This window comes from Schistocerca cancellata, chromosome 4, assembly GCF_023864275.1.
Source record: "Schistocerca cancellata isolate TAMUIC-IGC-003103 chromosome 4, iqSchCanc2.1, whole genome shotgun sequence".
In the NCBI taxonomy this organism is placed as follows: domain Eukaryota; kingdom Metazoa; phylum Arthropoda; class Insecta; order Orthoptera; family Acrididae; genus Schistocerca; species Schistocerca cancellata.
This window is the reverse complement of record NC_064629.1, coordinates 858,124,179-858,147,633: the sequence shown is the minus strand read 5'-3', so window position 1 is coordinate 858,147,633 and position 23,455 is coordinate 858,124,179. Positions and strand designations below refer to the sequence as shown.

At 39.4% G+C, this 23,455-nt stretch overlaps 1 protein-coding gene across 1 annotated transcript in view; it reads right to left on the bottom strand.

Annotated features, from left to right (window-relative positions):
* LOC126184984 (uncharacterized) overlaps window positions 1-23,455 on the bottom strand; it is a 230,277-nt gene that overhangs the window by 59,403 nt on the left and 147,419 nt on the right. The window contains exon 7 of the mRNA XM_049927688.1: window positions 7,194-7,283. Coding sequence (XP_049783645.1) covers window positions 7,194-7,283 — 90 coding nt within the window. The remainder of the gene's footprint in view (window positions 1-7,193; window positions 7,284-23,455) is intronic.

Below are 23,455 nucleotides of genomic sequence, written 5' to 3'. Positions count from 1 at the left end.
CAGAAAAGTTTCAAAAGCATCAGGTTGGTTTGTCAGTATATGATTGCTGCAATTATTAGAGAATGTAGGCAATGGGTCATAGCTTACACATGATCAAATGTCTGATATTGTGGATGAGAAGGCCACAACGTTTGAAGGATAAATACTGACAATAAGAGTCCTGTAAGGAAGGCCTCAATCAGTTTAAGTAAATATTCACTGAATTAAGAGATGATAGACTGTGGCACTACTGGAACTGTGCTTATTAACTATAAAACTATCAAACAAAACAGGGAAAGACAAAGGTAAGTATCTGTCTAATCAACATGGATGTATAATAAAATGCTTCTCTGCAACCCTTCAGTTAAAAATAAATACAACAATCTGAAATTGAGCTGTAATGCTGAACTAGCATGGTACAATGCATTATAGAGAACTGACATGGAGAATCAGCAATTTGATACACATTTTTATCCACATACAAAATGTAAACACTTTGAAAAGCCAAATTACGACATAATGGAAGATAATACCTTCCTATGGACTGTGTGTGGTTTATTTGTTTAATAATCAACACTGCAACACTGGGAACAAAAATTCCATCTTTCATATGCCAATTGGGCACAAATATGACAAGGAAACTTGTTATATATCTGTGAAAGATCTTCACTTCACACACAGTTTCTGTCTAATAAGTTAATGAGAACTTTCAAAGAACCTTTTCAACAGCAGCCTTTAAAATGAATGTTCTTTTTTCTCTTTTTTCCCTTTTCTTTTATATTTCAATTTCCCATGAGGAGGAGTGGTGGCAGAAGACAAAAATGTTTTTCAGTAAAAGGTTTTACATGCTTAAAATTTTTAACTGCATAAAACTTGTGAAATAAATTCTGATTTTAAAGACACATATTTAAGTGAAAAAAAAAATTATAGTTTTAAAAATTTTTAATGAATTTCCATAAAAGTGAAAATGTAATCAGATATGATGTGCTCCTTGCCACCGTTGGATAAGCAGCTGCAGCAGCAAGTCATATACTCGTAGCTCACTCATTTGTTACATAGTTTAATTCTTAATTTCTTTGCGTGTTTTTGGTACTTGCATTGGTTAATTCACAAATTTCGGGCATATTATAGTATTTGATAGTTGCAGCATCGCGTTTTAGTACCTGAATAGTGTAAATTCGTGTAGTCGTCTGTCTTCTGTTTTTGTTTTGAACGGCCAGTGTCGGTTGGTCACAGTCAGTGTGCTCCCTGCCGCCGTTGGATAAGCAGCTGCAGCAGCAAGTCGTATACTCCTAGCTCACTCATTTGTTACATAGTTTAACTCTTAATTTCTTTGCGTGTTTTTGGTACTTGCATTGTTTAATTCATAAATTTCAGGCATATTATAGTATTTGAGAGTTGTAGCATCGCGTTTTAGTACCTGAATAGTGTAAAATCGCGTAGTCACCTTCCGCCGCCGAGCAGTGTGTCAGCAGTGCACAAGTGGCAGCATTACTGCATTTACTAGGCAATCTTGTATTTTAATAACCGTTTAGATTTTGTGTCGATTTGTTTGCGCTCTCTGTAGATTAGTTCAGACGTTCTTTGCACAACAGTTTTTAGCATGGATAGGGACTGCAACTGCTGTGTTCGGATGCAGGCTGAGTTGGCATCCCTTCGCTCCCAGCTTCAGGCAGTGTTGGCTTCGGTCACACAGCTTGAGGCTGTGACCAATGGTCATCACTGTGGGGGTCTGGATGGGGGTTTGTCGGGGACAGCCAGCTCGTCCCACGCATCCCCCGATCGGACTACGACTGTGGTTGCCCGGGATACTGCCCGCATTGAGGCTGATCCCTCACCTGTGGTAGAGTGGGAGGTCGTCTCAAGGTGTGGCAGGGGGGTGAAAGACATTCCGGAGGGCTGAGCGGAAGGCCTCTCCAGTTTGTCTGACGAACCGATTTCAGGCTCTGTCTCAGGCTGATACTGATCTTCGGCCTGACATGGCTGCTTGTCCTGTTCCAGAGGTTGCCCCTCAGTCTGCAAGATCCAGGCTGTCGCAGAGGGTGGGCTTACTGGTAGTTGGGAGCTCCAACGTCAGGCGCGTAATGGGGCCCCTTAGGGATATGGCAGCAAGGGAGGGGAAGAAAACCAAAGTGCACTCCGTGTGCATACTGGGGGGAGTCATTCCAGATGTGGAAAGGGTCCTTCCGGATGCCATGAAGGGTACAGGGTGCACCCATCTGCAGGTGGTCGCTCATGTCGGCACCAATTATGTGTGTCGCTATGGATTGGAGGAAATCCTCTCTGGCTTCCAGCGGCTATCTGATTTGGTGAAGACTGCCAGTCTCGCTAGCGGGATGAAAGCAGAGCTCACCATCTGCAGCATCGTCGACAGGACTGACTGCGGACCTTTGGTACAGAGCCGAGTGGAGGGTCTGAATCAGAGGCTGAGACGGTTCTGCGACCGTGTGGGCTGCAGATTCCTCGACTTGCGCCATAGGGTGGTGGGGTTTCGGGTTCCGCTGGATAGGTCAGGAGTCCACTACACGCAACAAGTGGCTACACAGGTAGCAGGGGTTGTGTGGCGTGGACTGGGCGGTTTTTTACGTTAGATGGCCTCGGGAAAGTACAGAAAGGGCAACAGCCTCAACGGGTGTGGGGCAAAGTCAGGACATGCGGGGACCAAGCAGCAATCGGTATTGTAATTATAAACTGTCGAAGCTGCGTTGGTAAAGTACCGGAACTTCAAGCGCTGATAGAAAGCACCGAAGCTGAAATCGTTATAGGTACAGAAAGCTGGCTGAAGCCAGAGATAAATTCTGCCGAAATTTTTACAAACGTACAGACGGTTTTTAGAAAGGATAGATTGCATGCAACCGGTGGTGGAGTGTTCGTTGCTGTTAGTAGTAGTTTATCCTGTAGTGAAGTAGAAGTGGATAGTTCCTGTGAACCGAGCTAGGTTAATAATTGACTCCTTTTACCGACCCCCCGACTCAGCAGCATTAGTGGCAGAACAGCTGAGAGAAAATTTGGAATACATTTCACATAAATTTTCTCAGCATGTTATAGTCTTAGGTGGAGATTTCAATTTACCAGATATAGACTGGGACACTCAGATGTTTAGGACGGGTGGTAGGGACAGAGCATTGAGTGACATTATACTGAGTGCACTATCCGAAAATTACCTCGAGCAATTAAACAGAGAACCGACTCGTGGAGATAACATCTTGGACCTACTGATAACAAACAGACCCGAACTTTTCGACTCTGTAAGCGCAGAACAGGGAATCAGTGATCATAAGGCCGTTGCAGCATCCCTGAATATGGAAGTTAATAGGAATATAAAAAAAGGGAGGAAGGTTTATCTGTTTAGCAAGAGTAATAGAAGGCAGATTTCAGGCTACCTAACAGATCAAAACGAAAATTTCTGTTCCAACACTGACAATGTTGAGTGTTTATGGAAAAAGTTCAAGGCAATCGTAAAATGCGTTTTAGACAGGTATGTGCCGAGTAAAACTGTGAGGGACAGGAAAAACCCACCGTGGTACAACAACAAAGTTAGGAAATTACTGTGAAAGCAAAGAGAGCTTCACTCCAAATTTAAACGCAGCCAAAACCTCTCAGACAAACAGAAGCTAAACGATGTCAAAGTTAGCGTAAGGAGGGCTATGAGTGAAGCGTTTAGTGAATTCGAAAGTAAAATACTAGGTACCGACTTGACAGAAAATCCTAGGAAGTTCTGGTCTTACGTTAAATCAGTAAGTGGCTCGAAACATCATGTCCAGACACTCCGGGATGATGATGGCATTGAAACAGAGGATGACAAGCATAAAGCTGAAATACTAAACACCTTTTTCCAAAGCTGTTTCACAGAGGAAGACCTCACTGCAGTTCCTTCTCTAAATCCTCGCACAAATGAAAAAATGGCTGACATCGAAATAAGTGTCCAAGGAATAAAAAAGCAACTGGAATCACTCAACAGAGGAAAGTCCACTGGACCTGACGGGATACCAATTCGATTCTACACAGAGTACGCAAAAGAACTTACCCCCCTTCTAACAGCCGTGTACCGCAAGTCACTAGAGGAACGGAAGGTTCCAAATGATTGGAAAAGAACACAGATAGTTCCAGTCTTCAAGAAGGGTCGTCGAGCAGATGCGCAAAACTATAGACCTATATCTCTGACGTTGATCTGTTGTAGAATTTTAGAACATGTTTTTTGCTCGAGTATCATGTCGTTTTTGGAAACTCAGAATCTACTATGTAGGAATCAACATGGATTCCGAAAACAGCGATCGTGTGAGACCCAACTCGCTCTATTTGTTAATGAGACCTAGGAAATATTAGATACAGGCTCCCAGGTAGATGCTATTTTTCTTGACTTCTGGAAGGCATTCGATACAGTTCTGCACTGTTGCCTGATAAACAAAGTAAGAGCCTACGGAATATCAGACCAGCTGTGTGGCTGGATTGAAGAGTTTTTAGCAAACAGAACACAGCATGTTGTTATCAACGGAGAGACGTCTACAGACGTTAAAGTAACCTCTGGCGTGCCACAGGGGAGTGTTATGGGACCATTGCTTTTCACAATATATATAAATGACCTAGTAGATAGTGTCGGAAGTTCCATGCGGCTTTTCGCGGATGATGCTGTAGTATACAGAGAAGTTGCAGCATTAGAAAATTGTAGCGAAATGCATGAAGATCTGCAGCGGATAGGCACTTGGTGCGGGGAGTGGCAACTGACCCTTAACGTGGACAAATGTAGTGTATTGAGAATACATAGAAAGAAGGATCCTTTATTGTATGATTATATGATAGCGGAACAAACACTGGTAGCAGTTACTTCTGTAAAATATCTGGGAGTATGCGTAAGGAACGATTTGAAGTGGAATGATCATATAAAATTAATTGTTGGTAAGGCGGGTACCAGGTTGAGATTCATTGGGAGAGTCCTTAGAAAATGTAGTCCATCAACAAAGGAGGTGGCTTACAAAACACTCGTTCGACCTATACTTGAGTATTGCTCATCAGTGTGGGATCCGCACCAGATTGGGTTGACGGAGGAGATAGAGAAGATCCAAAGAAGAGCGGCGCATTTCGTCACAGGGTTATTTGGTAACCGTGATAGCGTTACGGAGATGTTTAACAAACTCGAGTGGCAGACTCTGCAAGAGAGGCGCTCTGCATCGCAGTGTAGCTTGCTCGCCAGGTTTCGAGAGGGTGCGTTTCTGGATGAGGTATCGAATATATTGCTTCCCCCTACTTATACCTCCTGAGGAGATCACGAATGTAAAATTAGAGAGATTAGAGCGCGTACAGAGGCTTTCAGACAGTCGTTCTTCCCGCGAACCATACGCGACTGGAACAGTAAAGGGAGGTAATGACAGTGGCACGTAAAGTGCCCTCCGCCACACACCGTTGGGTGGCTTGCGGAGTATAAATGTAGATGTAGATGTAGATGTTGATGCTTCTATGGTATAATAATGATGCTGGTGGTGTCTGAAAATGTTACTGATAGAGGTGCAATGAGGAGCACTGCAATGGGGTCCTGTGAAATCACAAGAAGCAACTACCAGTTATTGATGGGGAGGACCAAGGAGGGAGAAAATGGAGAAGTGTGATGAGGTGGATATTGTTGACTACGGCTGAATGGAAGCATGTATCTTTGGATGGATTTCATCAATGGGTAATGGGAGTTGGTTTACAATCTGGCAGGAGAGGATGGATAAGGTGAGGATAGGCATGTAGTACTTGGATTCATGATTACTGTGTAGAATGTTGGATGCCTGGACTGAATTTTCTGAATAATGTATTGGGTCCAAACATGCTGCAAGAAGAGAAGAATGTGTTGGCTGGTAAGGAGCTGTGCATCTCATGTTAGTTTTCACTCAAGGGTTAGTCCTAAATACTTCACTGTGCTGGTGAGAGAAATAAGGTGATTGTGGATGGATGATGGAAACACCTAGTGTTGTGGCCAAAGATAAAGGATTGGCTTTTCTGAGGATTTATTTGATGTTTCCATGTATTACACTACTCAAGCAGGAGATTCAAGAGATGCTGGAGGAAGGCATGGGAAAATTGGAGGGTTTGGCAGGTAGCTAGGTAGGCAGTATCATAGGTATGTTGCAGGAAGTAAGTTGGGGGAGAGAGTTTGAGCACTGGGAATGTATGCAGTGCACAAGATGTAAAAATGAGGGGGGGGGGGGGGGGGCACGGAGGGAAAGAGGTAGGATGGAATATCTGCTTCTGCAACTTTCACTCTACTAGCAGTAGGGTGAAAGATGCAGGAGCAGGTGTGACTGATTGTGCCATGTATAGGACAGTAATGAAGGAAGCATGCTGTAAGTCAGACATAATTAACTGAGAGTGCATAGGTTTAGACTGAAAAGCAGTCCTGAATGCCACACGCAGACAAAAGTTTTTTTGATATGAAGGGAGATAAATATGGCAGATTTATATTTATTTAGTTGATGGGTGACAAGGCAAGTAAGATAAAAAAAAAGTCATTAATGGAATACTTGGGATGAAAGCCACACTGGGTACTGAGAACAGATAGGTATGTTGCAAGGTGCTCATGGATTTGTTAGGTAAGGACACTTTCAATTATCTTGTTAAAGTCTGATGTGGGGCTGACAGGCTGGAAGGATGTGAGGGTGGTTTATCAGGTTTTAGGAGGACTGGGAATTTGGATGTTTTACACTGCTCTGGGTAATAACTTTCGTAGATTAATTATTTTGATGTGGCTCAATGACCAAGTGCAAGTCTTTCAATTGAATGCCACTACTGCAACTCGTGTGTCACAAATCCACACCTGTTATCCAACCAGGCAAAGTGAACTTACAGTTTAACATTGACTCCAAAGGATGTGTTTGTAAACTTCTTTTAATACTGTTGATCTATGATTTAAATATGTCTCAACAAAAAAACTGTGTAGCTGTAAAAAGCTGTAAAAAGGATGTGTTTGTAAACTTCTTTTAATAATGTTGATCTATGATTTAAATATGTCTCAACAAAAAAACTGTGTAGTTGTAAAAAGAGTATCTGCATCCATTAACTGTTGACTGTTAACAAATTTAAATTTACATAAAGCTATGAAAAGGGGCAATTATTTATTTGGTTCATTATGAAGTAAACTAAATGTAACAAATCACACATGGGCAACAGCATTTTTATCAATAATCTAGATGCTAAATGGGCCAGTAACGTGGTCAGCATCACAAAGCAGAAATTACCTGTAATTCATATCTCATTTTGTTAACTTGAACTTCAAGGGAAAACCTCAAAGCATGCTCTTCATTAACCTTCTGTTCCAGCTCATTTACCTGTGACACACAAAACTTAGTTAAAAGATGGTAATGGTTTTTGTTTGACAGAACAGAAAAACAGCAAATAAGTATTGAGTATTTCACCCATTTTGTGGTTCAGGAAAAGAACTAAATGATATGACAGAGAGAATGAAATAAACAGAATCTACAACACAGGAAAAAAAGACAAAATTAAGAATAAGATATATAAGTAATACTTTTATAATTCTGACATAGGTCTTATATGCTGCTATAGTTTTATATACAGTTGTTAGTTAAAATTGAAGCACTGGAAACAACTCATCAAAATTAAATTAGAAATGATATAAATATCATATACAATGACATAAAACATATACTGTTGAGAACAATAAAGTAACTCAATATTCCCTAAATAAGCTGATAGTGAAGCTGTCATACTTTGATAGGAGCCACGACATATTGTGAGATCATATAGAATGGTCTGCTTGATAGCTTGTAATCAAAACTTCACGATATAATGGTTGGTACTTAGAGTATCTGTCATTTGGAGTAACAGAGTCCCCAGGATATGGTAACATACTGGGCACACATTTGGAACAATGCCAAATACAGTACTCTGGGAGATGCAATTCACTTCCAAAGAATCTAATGCACAACTGAGCTTTATTGAAGGTCATAATAAGGGGCACTTATTGGAAAAGATTATTTGCTGTAAACTGCTCACCACTGTCTGCATGAAGGAGCCCATTATAGGTGATGGTGTGTATACTAGTTAAGCATAATGAACTTCATGAGCTAGGTTTAACAACCTGATGATGAGAGCATTGTCACTAGAAATGTGTTGTAGAGTTGTGCATAGGATAAATATTGTAACTGAATGCTACCAATTATTACTGTAAAAACATAACATACTGTTACCTCAGATCCATAATGGACACTATTAATTCAGATGGTGTTTATGGCGTTTTCTCCGAGGCAGTCTGAAGAAAGCAATACATACTTACTGTTCAACACATTACATATGTCAATGAACTGTATGAAACAGCAGTGTTGTACCAACACTCATGATAAAGCAATACAGACCATCACAAAAGTGCTTGTAAGATATCTGTGATACTGAGCAGGTGTCATATTTTGTAATCAATTGCTGGTTTTAGCACACATAGAGTCACGTTTTTCCATGTCTTTGATGTATAAATCACTGTTAGAACAGTTCTAAGAATCTTAAACTTCCCCCTAATGTGATAAAATTAAAGGAAAGTATGAACAATTTGTATATTTCTTTTAGAGACACCAAACTGTAGTACTTCCAATCTAAACACAAAGCTTGTAGAAAACCCTACAAGGAAGCAGTTAAAACATTAATAGCACAGATGTATGCAGAACAGATGAGGCAATCCAATAATGTTAGCAAAGCAGCATGGAGTTAAGTAAATAAGGAAAGCAGGGGGAGTGACAATGCAGTCTGCAATAACATAATAAGAGGCAATGAAAAATTTCTGAGTGATCCAAAGGAAGTACGTGAGAGATTCTTAGACCAATTTATTAAGATGAGTATGGAGGATGTGACTGACCCACCATAGGTGCTAAATCTCACTTGTGTCAGTAATTTATTCTTCCTGAGGTCTGTTACAGAATTGTAAAACCTGAAAACCATTTCCAACTTAAAAGCAATTACATCCAGTGGCTGGGATAAAATCTCAGCCAAATTTCTGGAAGAATGCAGTAATGAATTAATAAAGCCACTACAACATTTAAGAAAAAGCTCTTTCAGTCAGGGGTCATTTTCTGACCTTTAAAAGTCACTGAAATAAGACCAATGCATAAAAAGGGAAGAACTACTGATATACAAAATTATAGGCCTATTTCATTGAAATCAGTACTTAGTAAGTTGTTGGGAAGGCTACTTCTTAATCAACTTGAATCATTTTTCTCTAAGTACAATCAATCAAAACTCTCTCAGCATGGTTTCAGGAAGGGTAGATGTACAATAACAGCTGTAGCTACAGTTTTTCAAGTCATCTTGAATAAGCTTAAAGATGAAAACAAAGTTATTGACACCTTTTCAGACATGTCCTAGGTGTTTGACTCTATAAATCATTCTATTATTCTATATAAATTAGAAACTTATGGAGTCAGAGGAGTGGCATCACATTCGTTAAGGTCATACCTTGCTGACAGAAGACAATGTGTTAAGTTGTATCATACAAATATGGGACATATACAGTAAAATCATCATATAGAATTCTCAACTGCAGGCCCCTCAGGGCCTTTTTTTGTTTATTATGTATGTCAATGATATAGTAATTCCACAAAATTCAAATCTACTTAATTATGCTGATGATACCTCCTACATAATCTGGAGCTCTACAAAACAGTTAGTTAGCAGTGCAAAATAACATAGAGAACATTAGTATCATTACAGAATATCTCACCAAAAACAAACTGGTGCTAAATAAGGACAAGATAATTCTGATGGAGTTTCTGCTAAATTATATATCAAGATAAGTGGATACTGAGCCAGTGTTATCAGTTAAAACCACTGCTAAACATGAATTCATGGATATTATAGTAGATGGACCTCTTACATAGAGGGAGCACATCAGCTACACGTGTAAAAAAATCTCATGTAACACCTACCTGCTAATGCCTTTCTTGCATAATAGCACCACCTGTCTTAAGACAAATTTGTTTTGGAATTATACACTCCCACCTACAACATGGTATTGAGATTTGACTGGGCCACCACCGATATACATGGCTAGAGCTTTCAGAGCCCAGAAAAGAGCAATTATGATAATAGCTAATATTATTAAATGTCAGTCCTGTAGAAAATACTTTATTAAGCATAACATAATAGCAGTGTATTCATTGTATGTTCTCAGGACTATACTGTTTGTAAAAGAAAATGTGGGGCATAGGACAATCAACAGTGAAATCCATAATTATAATGCAAGAAAAAGAGAGGATTACCACATAAAATTTAGTGATGTAAGAGCAACAGATCATAGTCCATTTTCTGCTGGCAGACATTTTTATTACAGACTACCAAATAGCACAAATCTGTGACATGGAAACATATTTAAGACAAAATTAAAGCAACTGTTAATTGATAAATGTTTGAACTTCATCAAAGACTTTTAATGTTGTTGTGTATAATTTATCTTATTTTTAAATTGCTATTAATGCTCATATGTTTATAAACAGACTATGTCTATGACTGTAAAAGTTATTATGGACAGATAAACCATTTATTATTACTATTATTATTTTATACAGCCTGCAGTTTCATCATATGACAAGTTACATTCACAGAGGCTAAGCAACTTTCCTGTTGAAGTTATGCCTATGGGTGATATATCATCTTTTGGCATTTACTGACTTTTCATGGAATGTTTACCAATGGTTGAGAATGATAGTAAATTGTTTATATACAACTACTCACTTATGCATTAACTGTGACACAGCTCAGCCCATGTATGTATCATCAGCCTCCAATTCAAGTTATTTACGTGTTGTAACCAGACATTGCACATACTGAAAATGAGTATGTATCCCTGAGCCTAAGCACCTTCCCAAACCTTGATTCACAGGTAGAAGAAGCTATTAAAATATGTCCAAAATTATCACTAGCAACATATCCAGAGGCTAGATTATTTCCTGAAAACAGTCACTGTAACATCTTGTGTCACATGATGAGTATGAAAATGGGATTTAAACAGGCAAAGAAAGTCATCAGTAGATAAGGACTGTCTACCATTAAATATGTATATTGCATTAGATGCCTCTGTCTAATCTCCTCTTATACAAACAAACAAATTTCATTGAGGATATAGTTTATTTTTGTTTTCCACGTTAATGTGAAGTAAAAAAAAAAGTTGATTCAGGTTCATAAAAAAACTGTGTACAGAACTGTTCAACTGTTTAAAAATAACAGCGTATGAGGATAAAATACATTTTTTCTAAAAAATATTAAACCAATTAATCATTAATTAATTCTATAGAGTTCAGATGGAGGAGAACCTTCAGTTATATAGTAAGAGACCTGAATATAATAACAGAAAGAAGGTAGCACATGCTACACTAACTGTTAACTTTGACTAATGAACAACTTCATAGGTGATATTAGTTACTAGTATTCAACTTATTTTATCTGTATTTAAAATTATGGGAAATTACTATCTTACTCAGCACATGGTGCCTACTACATTGAAAACATGTTTATTTTCCACTTTATAAAGCTTCACATTTATGGAAATTCAGCAACTGGAGCTGGGACACTGTAAATAAAATGCGTTTTGTTGCTAAACTGGAAAAAGTGCCAGCAATTGCACGAAACACCGAGCATGTGAATTTACCTTTAAAGGAAGTGTAGCAATTCTTCTAAGAAACCACACCACAATCCCATAGGTGTAGTGATGAAATGCCCTTGTATGGCATAGCAGCCCATGTACTCTCACTGAGTGTAAACTTTGCTGTTTGTGGTTATTACACCGAAACATACTTTCTCAGAAGGAGGATAGGTCTTTTCATTTGTCTTCTTACATTCCATCTTACAGTCCATTTCTCTGCTGTACTCAGCCATATCTGATTTAGCAGGTCATAAGTGTAATTTGATGGGTTTGTCCCTGGCACATTTCCTTTTTCTTCAGTTGTTTGCATGGTCATGATAATACATGATTTTTCACACCGGCATGTGATAGCTCTAGCACATTTTATTGATCCCAATGGTGGTGTTGGATGGACAACAAGACTACATCATTATGTCCCTTTGAAGCAAGCCAGTACTAACCAAGAGTTATCTGAAGATGACAAATGTACCATGGTCAAAATATGATGGATACCATATTAGTTTATCTATGTGAGCAACAAAGAAAAAAATATTCCACAGATTTGCTAGCAAAATCTGAAATTGTGTGCCTTGTTCCTTTATAAGGAAGAAATCCAGAAGTAACTGATTCACGTGTAGCTGAAACTTTTCTTCCACTGCACTCAGCTCTCTTACCATCCTACCAAGGTATTACAATATGAGTTTGTAATGTCTTACATTAGCAACCACTTACGTGAGCAATTGAAGAGTTCAGTTTCTGATTTCAATTTTTGAAAATATTTTACAAAATTTGCATCACGTATATGCAGCTTTTGGTCTAATTTTCTGCTCTCCACATGCAACACATACATCATTCAAGTGGTGAAAATATTTTATTTGCAGTTTTAGATAAAAAATGTTTATGGGTCGAGATAATTAATTTTGTTCAGCAATGAACATCTTCAGGTCAATGTAGTAAAATGTAGAAGTCACAAACAAGCAGACAACTGCACCACAAAGTTTCTGTACTATTTTATAAATCATTAAATGGTCATACCATGGAAATGGCACAACTAATTGCAACACTATCACCAATAGTTAATAGTGACCCTTGAAATATTTAAATTACTTTATTCATGGTCACTGATCACATTTTTTTAAAAGTATCCAGATAATTAGTTCTGAGATCTTCAGAATGGTGTAATGTTCACAAAAATCTCAAAATGTTCATAACTTTAGGAAATTAACTGTCCAAATCTTTAAGAAATTGTGTTCAAAGACTGTGAATAATATAATTAGAATATCACCAGGCTAACAGTTAACTGTTGGTGATGATGTTGACAGTAACAAAATATAAGTGTGCTTTGTGAAATAAAGCATATAAAAACTTGTTTCCATTAGCTGGCTCAAATTCTTATATTGTTTAAGCATGAAACCTCATGTGGGATTTTGGTGGTTTCCTCCTGCATCTGGTGTTTCCCAAGGTGGTGGATAGGGGAATGTGTCCTAGATTTGGGTGCAACTGAGGAAATGAGATACTTGGGGCAGACCTTAAATAAACTAACCTACAAGTGGAGAGCAGCAGTTGTAGTTTGACTATAACTGAAGACAAAGTCAGTGCAGCTATACAGCAAATACAGACAGGTCAAGATGGCAACAATCATCCCAGCCATCTGAGTAGAATGAGAAAGCAAGGAAAAGCTAGCACATAAATCATCTCACTACTGCAAACCATTTGTATCTATGATGTATCCTTCTGTGACTAAATTTTCCAGAGCTAAATTAGTCCCCTGTTAGATCTCCAGCTGGGGACAGTCTCCAAGGGGCTTAATAAAAGTAACTGAGATGAAAATAAAACTAAAGCGAAGAAAATATATAAGGGAGTGGTGACTTGGAATGTTAGATCACTGGGAATCTGAGGTAAATTGGGGAATATAAAATCAAGCACACAAATATCCATCTAAAAACTCTGTCTGAGCACTTATCAGACTATAAACAAATACCTCAAGGATAAGTAACATAAACAATCTCAACTTAAATGTGGATGCACATAAAACAATCATATTTGCAGATGACACCACAATTCTACCAAAATAACCTACATGATGTCTACAACATTTCTGGTTTCACAGATTTAAGCTGCATCATGAGGTGAACAATGTTAAAAGATCATAGGCATACCCATTGCTCCTAGTCAAAAGTTACTATTCAGAGACTGGAAGTGATGGGTATGCCTATGATCTTTTAACATTGTCCACCTGATGGTGCAGCTTAAAGCTGTGAAACCAGTTGTGTTTTAATAAACAACAATTTTATCAGCTGTGAGCGGAATTCTTTCTGACATCATGCCTTTCAACAGCTGCGGTTAGCCAGAATATAAAATTGTTTGTGAACAATGAACTAGTTAGTAACAGCACTGAAACCAAATTCCTAGGACTTTGACTGCACAGCAATGTAAAATGGTATAAGCACATTGGTACAACAACCGAGTTAGAAAACTGCTGTGGAAGCAAAGGGAACTTCACAGCAAACATAAACATAGCCAAAGCCTTGCAGACAAACAAAAATTACGCGAAGCGAAATGTGGTGTGAGGAGGGCTATGTGAGAGGCGTTCAATGAATTCGAAAGTAAAGTTCTATGTACTGACTTGGCAGAAAATCCTAAGAAATTTTGGTCTTATGTCAAAGCGGTAGGTGGATCAAAACAAAATGTCCAGACACTCTGTGACCAAAATGGTACTGAAACAGAGGATGACAGACTAAAGGCCGAAATACTAAATGTCTTTTTCCAAAGTTGTTTCACAGAGGAAGATTGCACTGTAGTTCCTTCTCTAGATTGTCGCACAGATGAATAAATGGTAGATATCGAAATAGACGACAGAGGGATAGAGAAACAATTTAAATTGCACAAAAGAGGAAAGGCCTCTGGACCTGATGGGATACCAGTTCAATTTTACACAGAGTACGCGAAGGAACTTGCCCCTCTTCTTGCAGCGGTGTACTGTAGGTCTCTAGAAGAGCTTAGCGTTCCAAAGGATTGGAAAGGGCACAGGTCATCCCCATTTTCAAGAAGGGACGTCGAACAGATGTGCAGAACTATAGACCTATATCTCTAACGTCGATCAGTTGTAGAATTTTGGAACACGTATTGTGTTTGAGTATAATGACTTTTCTGGAGACTAGAAATCTACTCTACAGGAATCAGCATGGGTTTCGAAAAAGATGGTCATGTGAAACCCAGCTCGCGCTATTCGTCCACGAGACTCAGAGGGCCATAGACACGGGTTCACAGGTAGATGCCGTGTTTCTTGACTTCCGCAAGGCGTTTGATACAGTTCCCCACAGTCATTTAATGAACAAAGTAAGAGCATATGGACTATCAGACCAATTGTGTGATAGGATTGAGGAGTTCCTAGACAACAGGATGCAGCACGTCATTCTCAACGGAGAGAAGTCTTCCGAAGTAAGAGTGATTTCAGGTGTGCTGCAGGGGAGTGTCATAGGACCGTTGCTATTCACAATATACATAAATGACCTTGTGGATGACATCGGAAGTTCACTGAGGCTTTTTGCAGATGATGCTGTGGTGTATCGAGAGGTTGTAACAATGGAAAATTGTACTGAAATGCAGGAGGATCTGCAGCGAATTGACACATGGTGCAGGGAATGGCAATTGAATCTCAATGTAGACAAGTGTAATGTGCTGCGAATACACAGAAAGATAGATCCTTTATCATTTAGCTACAAAATAGCAGGTCAGCAACTGGAAGCAGTTAATACCATGGATTATTTAGGAGTACGCATTAGGAGTGATTTAAAATGGAATGATCATATAATGTTGATCGTCGGTAAAGCAGATGCCAGACTGAGATTCATTGGAAGAATCCTAAGAAAATACAATCCGAAAACAAAGGAAGTAGGTTATAGTATGTTTGTTTGCCCACTGCTTGACCACTGCTCAGCAGTGTGGGATCCGTACCAGGTAATGTTGATAGAAGATATAGAGAAGATCCAACGGAGAGCAGCGCGCTTCGTTATAGGATCATTTAGTGATCGCGAAAGTGTTACGGAGATGATAGATAAACTCCAGTGGAAGACTCTGCAGGAGAGATGCTTAATAGCTCGGTACGGGCTTTTGTCAAAGTTTCGAGAACATACCTTCACCGAAGAGTCAAGCAGTATATTGCTCCCTCCTACGTATATCTCGCGAAGAGACCATGAGGATAAAATCAGAGAGATTAGAGCCCACACAGAGGCATACCGACAATCCTTCTTTCCACAAACAATACGAGACTGGAATAGAAGGGAGAACCGATAGAGGTACTCAAGGTACCCTCCGTCACACACTGTCAGGTGGCTTGCAGAGTATGGATGTAGATGTAGATGTAGATGTAGAATACCTTAATGCAGAACTGAAAAAGACATGTTACCTTCTTTGTACACTGAAACCATGCTATGGTGACAAAACAGAAATGAATGCATAATATGGCTACTTCCACTCTTGCCTTAAATATGGAGTCACTTTCTGAGGAAACTTTACAACGGCTAATAGCACTTTCAAACTACAAAAAGGGCAACTAGAATTTGGAATTTGCTTTGGATGCAAACCTAGAGACTCTTGCAAATCTCTGTTTATGAGATCTGGTATTCCTCCATTACCATGTGTATAGATTATGGAAACCTTTATATTCTTTAAAATAAATGTAACAGGTAGGGACGGCAGAATGTAAAAAAACTGTGATATACACTTTACCAAACAAAACAAAAATTTATATATAACCCAAATCAACATGTCTCTGTGCCAAAATGGTGCTTTCTACATGGGAAATAAACATTACAACAAACTTCCTGAAAACATAAAAGTTATTACTGACGTCAAAACCTTTGGAAAATCATTAAAGTCATATTTACAGCATCACTACTTTTACTCCACTGAAGAATATTTAAATTTATAGAGTGTGTTACACAAATATTTAATGAACAAACTGTTTTATTGTATCCTTAAATAAGTATGCCTAGAAATCACTTTCAGAAGTGTTCTTCTAACTTGAATTATCTGATGTCTTATGGAAAAGATGCTTCTGTAGACAACATGATTAATAAATACAATACAAAAAAGGCTACAAATAGACATATTAGGAGTGGGTGAAATTAAATGGAAAGATGATGAGGGTTTCAGGAGTGACAATCTCCGTGTAATAAACTCGGTGATCAAAACAAAATGACTGGATACAGGCCAACATATGGATATAGTGATGATAAACAGAAGTCTACAAACAACTTGAGAAAGTTCTGCAATACACAGAAGACAGAGAGTACCTCTATTATTATGAGTGGCTGACATGTTGAGGTAAGAGAAACACAAAGAACTGAAGTGAAAGGAAGGTATGGATTAGGAACTGGAAATGGAAGAGAACAAAATTTTTTTAAACTTTTTCTGGTGGTCACAAATACATCATTTCAGAACCAGCCAATATGATGTCACATATGGAAACTAGGGGATGCAGGACACTATCAAACTGAGTACATTATGGTCAGAAAAAGCTAAAGAAACCAAATCAAATAAAGTAAGTCTTATCCTGGACCTGATGTACGCATATACAGTGATCATACAGTTCAGTATAAATTACAAACAAATTGAAAGCAAAACCTAAGAGGTGGGCAACAAATGAATTTAAATGCAGAGTAGCCTCTATCAACATAACAGTTTATGTTTCAGTGCTGCTAATGCACCAGCAGTCTTCTAGAAATTTCTGGAACAAACTATTGCCAGTATTCCATAATGTGTCAGTAATCTGAAAGATATATCAGTGTGAGGGAGAACTCAGGAAGAGCATATATCAAATCTCCAGCAGGGCTATCTGTCCTTTTGAAAACTAGGCTAAATGTAACTTGTCAAAATGCTCCAACGTTCAGTCTTGTATTGAGTGTATTTAATGCTAGCGTAGGCCACAGATGCATCACCCTATGGTGTCAGGGCTGTTCTGTTGCGAAGTACCAAAATGGTTCTGGTTGGTCTATTGTGTCTGCCTCTATGACATTCATCACAGCACACAAAACGTATTCCCAGATAAGGAATGAGGCATTGGCAGTTGTCTTTGTCATCCAGAAGTTCCACATTTTCCAGTAAGGCAACAATTTTCATCTTGTCCCAGACCACAGCTGTTGTCCATATTTGGCCCCAAGCCAAATCTCAGAGGTTACAGCACTTGTCTCTTTTCTTCTCAAATAACCACTGTTTCATCCATTATTGTACATTGGTCTAACATGTGAATACAGATGTGCTATTAAAGTTGCCTATGGGTCTTGATGAGGAATCTGATTAAGAAAAGACTTCCAGAACACATTTTCACTCTGCAACAGGGTGTGCAATGATTTGAAACTTGCTGACAGATTTAAACACTGTGCCAGTTCAGGACTCAAACCTGGGACCCTTGTCTTTCATCAGGAAGTACTGTCTGAGCTGTCCAAGCATGGCTCATGACTCATCCTTGCAGCTTTACTTTCACCAGTACCTCATCTCCTACCTTTCAGACTTCATGAAAATTCTCCTGTTTCTGTGGAATTTGGAAAGTAGGAGATGAGGTAAAGGTGGAAGTAACGCTTTGAGGGTGGGTCATTAGTAATGCTAGTACAGCTGAGCCAGTATAGCACTTGCCTCTGAAAGGTAAAGTCAGAGGTTTGAGTCCCTGTCCAGCACACAGTTTTAATCTGCCAGGAAGTTTGAAACAAAAGACTATTTATTTTCACATTGATTCACAATTGGAACACTTTGTGAAAGGATTTCCCACTATTTCCAGAAATTTTGCAGCAGCTACAAATAACAATCCTCTATTGAGGCAGGTTTGCCAATTTGTGAAAGCTGGCTGGCCACAGGCCTTCCTATCAGCAGTCTTCTTGGAACTTCATTGTTTCTTTTTACAGTGCCATGCCCTAAATCTTTTTTAAGGTGTTCTATTATTGAATTAAGATGAGTGTTAATGTCTATTGATGATTTGAGAGGTTCTGTGCTCCCACATATTTTGACTTCTGCATAAGACAACTGGAGTATTTCCAGAATGAAGAATCTGACTCATAAACATATGGATTGGAAAAATGCTAAGCTTATCAAACACAGCAACCTGCACTACCCCAAGCCTACCAGCCAGGGCCTATGCCTACACAGCTGTGGGATCAGGTGCATGTAGACTTTGTGGTCCATTCCACTGGGCAATGTGGTTGACTTTAATAGATGCATATTTTCATTTCCATACATCATAAAAATGCAACAGAGCATGACAGAGAATAGCACTAAGACCCTGGCCACTGTTTTTCCTATTGAAGGAGCCCCAGAAACTATGGTCACAAATAATGGGCCACAGTTTGTTCCACTGGGTTTCACTGGTTTTGCATATGGAATGTGATCAAGCTCAGCAGAACTACGTTGCATCCTGCATCTACTGACATGACTCAACATTTTGTGTAAACATTTAAAATTGCAGATGGCAAAACTATTTCCATCCTAACCTACTGATTATGCACTGCTTACTTCTTTATTCTCTTACCAGGTCATACCGACCCATCATAGAAGCCTGGCAGAACTCTCACATGGACACTCTCATCATTCCTTGATAGATGTGTTGCAACCTCTATCACTACAAGAAGAAGAAGTTACCACACCCTTTGAGGTGGGAATCCCTATCTGGGTGGACACATTTGGACATACATATCGCTGAAAATGTGTCTCTATCACTGCTCAGCAGGGCTGCCAGTTGGTCCTGGTGGTCACAAAACTTGAAGCATCCTTCTCTGGCACTGGAATCTGATATCTCTGAATCATCTGGGGCAAGCTCCACCTCTGGATCTGCCACACTGGCAAGGGAAACCTGCCTCACTCACTGCCAGGACCAACAATGGCAGACAAGATGTCAGTTGTGCCATTCATGCAATGTCAACCTCTGGATCTGCATGCCATCAGGGGCAACCCACCTTGTCCAGCCCCAGAACCAAGAACAGAAGATGTGGGGTCTGGTGCCAGGATGAGATCTGAGGCATTCCCAGTTTTCCAGAAATCATCCATCACTCCTATAGAGGTCATCCAGTCTGTGCCCAGTTTGATGCCAGACCCACAGCTTTCACTGGAATCAGCAGAAAGTTGCAAGTCAAAGCTACTGTCAGCTCCTGCCTCTTCAGCATTGGACCTGGGAGGGGCTCCACTACTGAAAGCACCTAAAGCTGTACCCCAGCATTTGCTCCAGGTTGCACTTACCTTGTCTTTTAGCCATGATGGTTCAAGGGGGAGTGGGATCTTGTAAGTTTGCCAGATGTAGCAATGGATCACTTGATGTAATTATGCGTATGCCTGATAGGTCATGAGATGTGGCCTGAGAGGACACATCTGCCAGTGCCAGGTCACATGGCAAAACAGCTGTGGCAGATTTAAGGGCTGCTGCAGACCTCCACAGTCTTATTTGTCAAATTACTAATGTTTACAGCAAGCTCTCTGGTGTATCTTTTGGCAACAACCCTACAAGAGTGGTATTCTCCTGGACTGTTATCTGGACTTCATTGTTACCTCATGACAATGCTTGGTCAGCACAATGATTGCCTGTCTACCTAATGTAGAACTATATACTTTATGAATATGGTGTCTGTTCTTTGGGATGTGTCCAAAAGAACAGACACTATTGATGATGACCTGCAACCACCTAGAACGAAATTAGAATTATATATTAATACCTTCAGCTGCTGATGGGCATTGATATACAGGGTGATCAAAAAGTCAGTATAAATTTGAAAGCTGAATAAGTCACGGAATAATGCAGATAGAGAGGTACAAATTGACACACATGCTTGGAATGACATGGGGTGTTATTAGAACCAAAAAAATACAAAAGTTCAAAAAACGTCCGACAGGTGGCACTTCATTTGATCAGAATAGCAATAATTAGCATAATAAAGTAAGACAAAGCAAAGATGATGTTCTTTACAGGAAATGTCCAATATGTCCACCATCATTCCTCAATAATAGCTGTAGTCGAGGAATAATGTTGTGAACAGCACTGTAAAGCATGTCTGGAGTTATGGTGAGGCATTGGCGTCGGATGTCATCTTTCAGCATCCCTAGAGATGTCGGTCGATCACGATACACTAGGAACTTCAGGTAACCCCAAAGCCAATAATCGCACGGACTGAGGTCTGGGGACCTGGGAGGCCAAGCATGACGAAAGTGGCGGCTGAGCACACGATCATCACCAAACGACGCATGCAAGAGATATTTCACACGTCTAGCAATATGGGGTGGAGCGCCATCCTGCATAAACATCGTACGCTCCAGCAGGTGTTTATCAGCCAGGTTGGGGATGATGCGATTCTGTAACATATCGGCGTACCTCTCACCCATCACGGTAGCAGTTTTACTGTCCAGCGCGATCTGTTGGACATACTGTGTACTTTTTTTTTTTCCTAATAAAACCCCATGTCATTCCAAGCACGTGTGTCAATTTTTACCTCTCTATCTACATTATTCCATGGTTTATTAAGTTTTCAAATTTATACTGAATTTTTGATCACCCGGTATATCAACGGGGACAGGTGAAACAGTGTGCCCCAACCGGGACTCGAACCCGGGATCTCCTGCTTAAATGGCAGACGCTCTATCCAGCTAAGCCACTGAGTGAACAGAGGATAGCGTGACTACAGGAACTATCTCATGCACGCCTCTGCGAAACCCACATTCTCACCTTATATGTCCACACACTACATTCGTAGTGATCCTACCCAACACACTCATTACTCATGGAAGACATTCTTACCAAGTCCTGTACGAGTTCCGGTAATATGTGTGCATCAACATAGAAGAAGGTCACATCCGGTATTCCCAGAACTATATACTTATATGGATATGGTGTCTGTTCTTTCGGACATGTCCGAAACAACAGTCACCATTGATGACCTGCAGCCATCTAGAATGAAATTAGAATTACATATTAATACCTTCAGCTGCTGACGGGTGCTGATATATATCAACGGGGACAGGTGAAAATGTGTGCCCTGACCGGGGGTTATGACACTACGGATGTAGTGTGTGGGGTGTGGACATATAAGGTGAGAATGTGGGTCTCGCAGGAGGCAAGTGCAAGATAGTCCCTGCAGTTGCACTATCCTCTGTGCCTTTGGTGGCTCAGATGGACAGAGCATTTGTGATGTAAGCAGAAGATCCTGGGTTCGAGTCCTGGTCAGGGCACACATTTTCACCTTCCCCATTCATATATATCAACACACATCAGCAGTTGAAGGTATTAATGTATAATTCTAGTAATGTAAAACTGTCTCTGCTCATAATTAAACTGACCTTTGTGTTTCACGTGAATAAACAGAGGGCATATGAGTGCATCAAGAGCATGGTTTGTATTTCAGTGTTTTCCACTTGAACCTCTGAACAGTGTTTTCCAGCACTGATGTGTGAGTTATTCAACAAACATTGAAATTACTGTATTGAACATAAGTTATCCACCTCCAGAATTCTTTGTTTTGTGTATTTCCAGAAGAGTCAGGAAGTATTGCTTTCTGTGATTTGATTGTAAATAAGTTGCACTTATTGGCTGAAACAACAAATTTCCTGATTTCTATGATAAGTTTCAGAGATTTAAAACCCCATTACCAGGTGGATTTATGTCTGTTAACATCAAACGTTATGTTGTGTTAAGACTGCATTGTCATATTAATGGTGAAGGAGGTTTAAACCTCTGAAACACATCATGTAAATAGATAAATTGTGGCTGGTAATGATAAAATTGTTGTTTCATTCAATGTCAGTAACAGTCACAGTAAACTTTAACCAACAATATTCACATTTAAAGCTATGGTTAATAAAATCTGTGTTGTTGAAGAAGCAGACCTACAATACTTGAGTTAAGCCTCAGTGTGCCAATGGTTAACAACCCAGAAGAAATCAAGAATACAGAATTTGCTTCTAACTACAAACACAGTAGTATAGTGAAAAACTATAAATTATAGTGCAGCTGAATTGTAGCATGTGTCTTCTGGAATCTAGATGAGCATATGTACATGCATGTGCATTCCAAAGTGCTAAACAGTATTATTAAGCAGGCATTTCTCTCTCTCTCTCTCTCTTTCTCTCTCCTTGTCTGTCTCGCTCGCTGAATGTCTCTCTCTCTCCCCCTCCCTCTCCCACCCCTTTTACATGCAACTACTTTTCTAATATCTCTGAAGCTTAAAGCATCGATTTCTATGCTAATATTAATTCATATAAGATTTTTTACTTCCTTACCTATCATAAATAAAAGACTAGAGACAAAATTTGCAGCTGGTAATGCGCTATGGCTTTTTCTTATTTATTTTGCTTCATTTTTTAAAAGTTATGTAGATTGTGCAATAGTAGGTGAACACCTTAAACATACCTCTTGATAATGTTAAGGGACATTATGAATGTTATAAATGTCTATAGTGAAAAGAGCCTGCAATGGCATAAAATTATTTGCTGCTTTTAACCGAAAATTTTTCCTTATGGAAGATATTCAATATGAGCCCTTCTCCATCAATGTTATTTGTTGCTGAGCAGTCATATTGTGGTATACTTGACTCTAAGTAGATACATCATCTGGATCAGTGACACTGCAATTATTCAACTTGAGCTCTTTCATAGTGAGGGGACAGTTTCAGGTTTTATCCTTTTGCTATCAGATGAAATGCGTGTAGGCATATTTGGAGAAGGTGAAGACTGAAAATGTTTCCTGACTCATCCTGTCATCACAGTTTCACTACCTTACATTGTTGAAAGAATAGTAGTAAGATACATGATAAAATGGCCAGATACTTGGCTTTAGTCATAAAATATAATTAAAGATGAGGGTAATGATATAATTACTAGGATCAGCAGAGTTAATGCCAGTTTTTT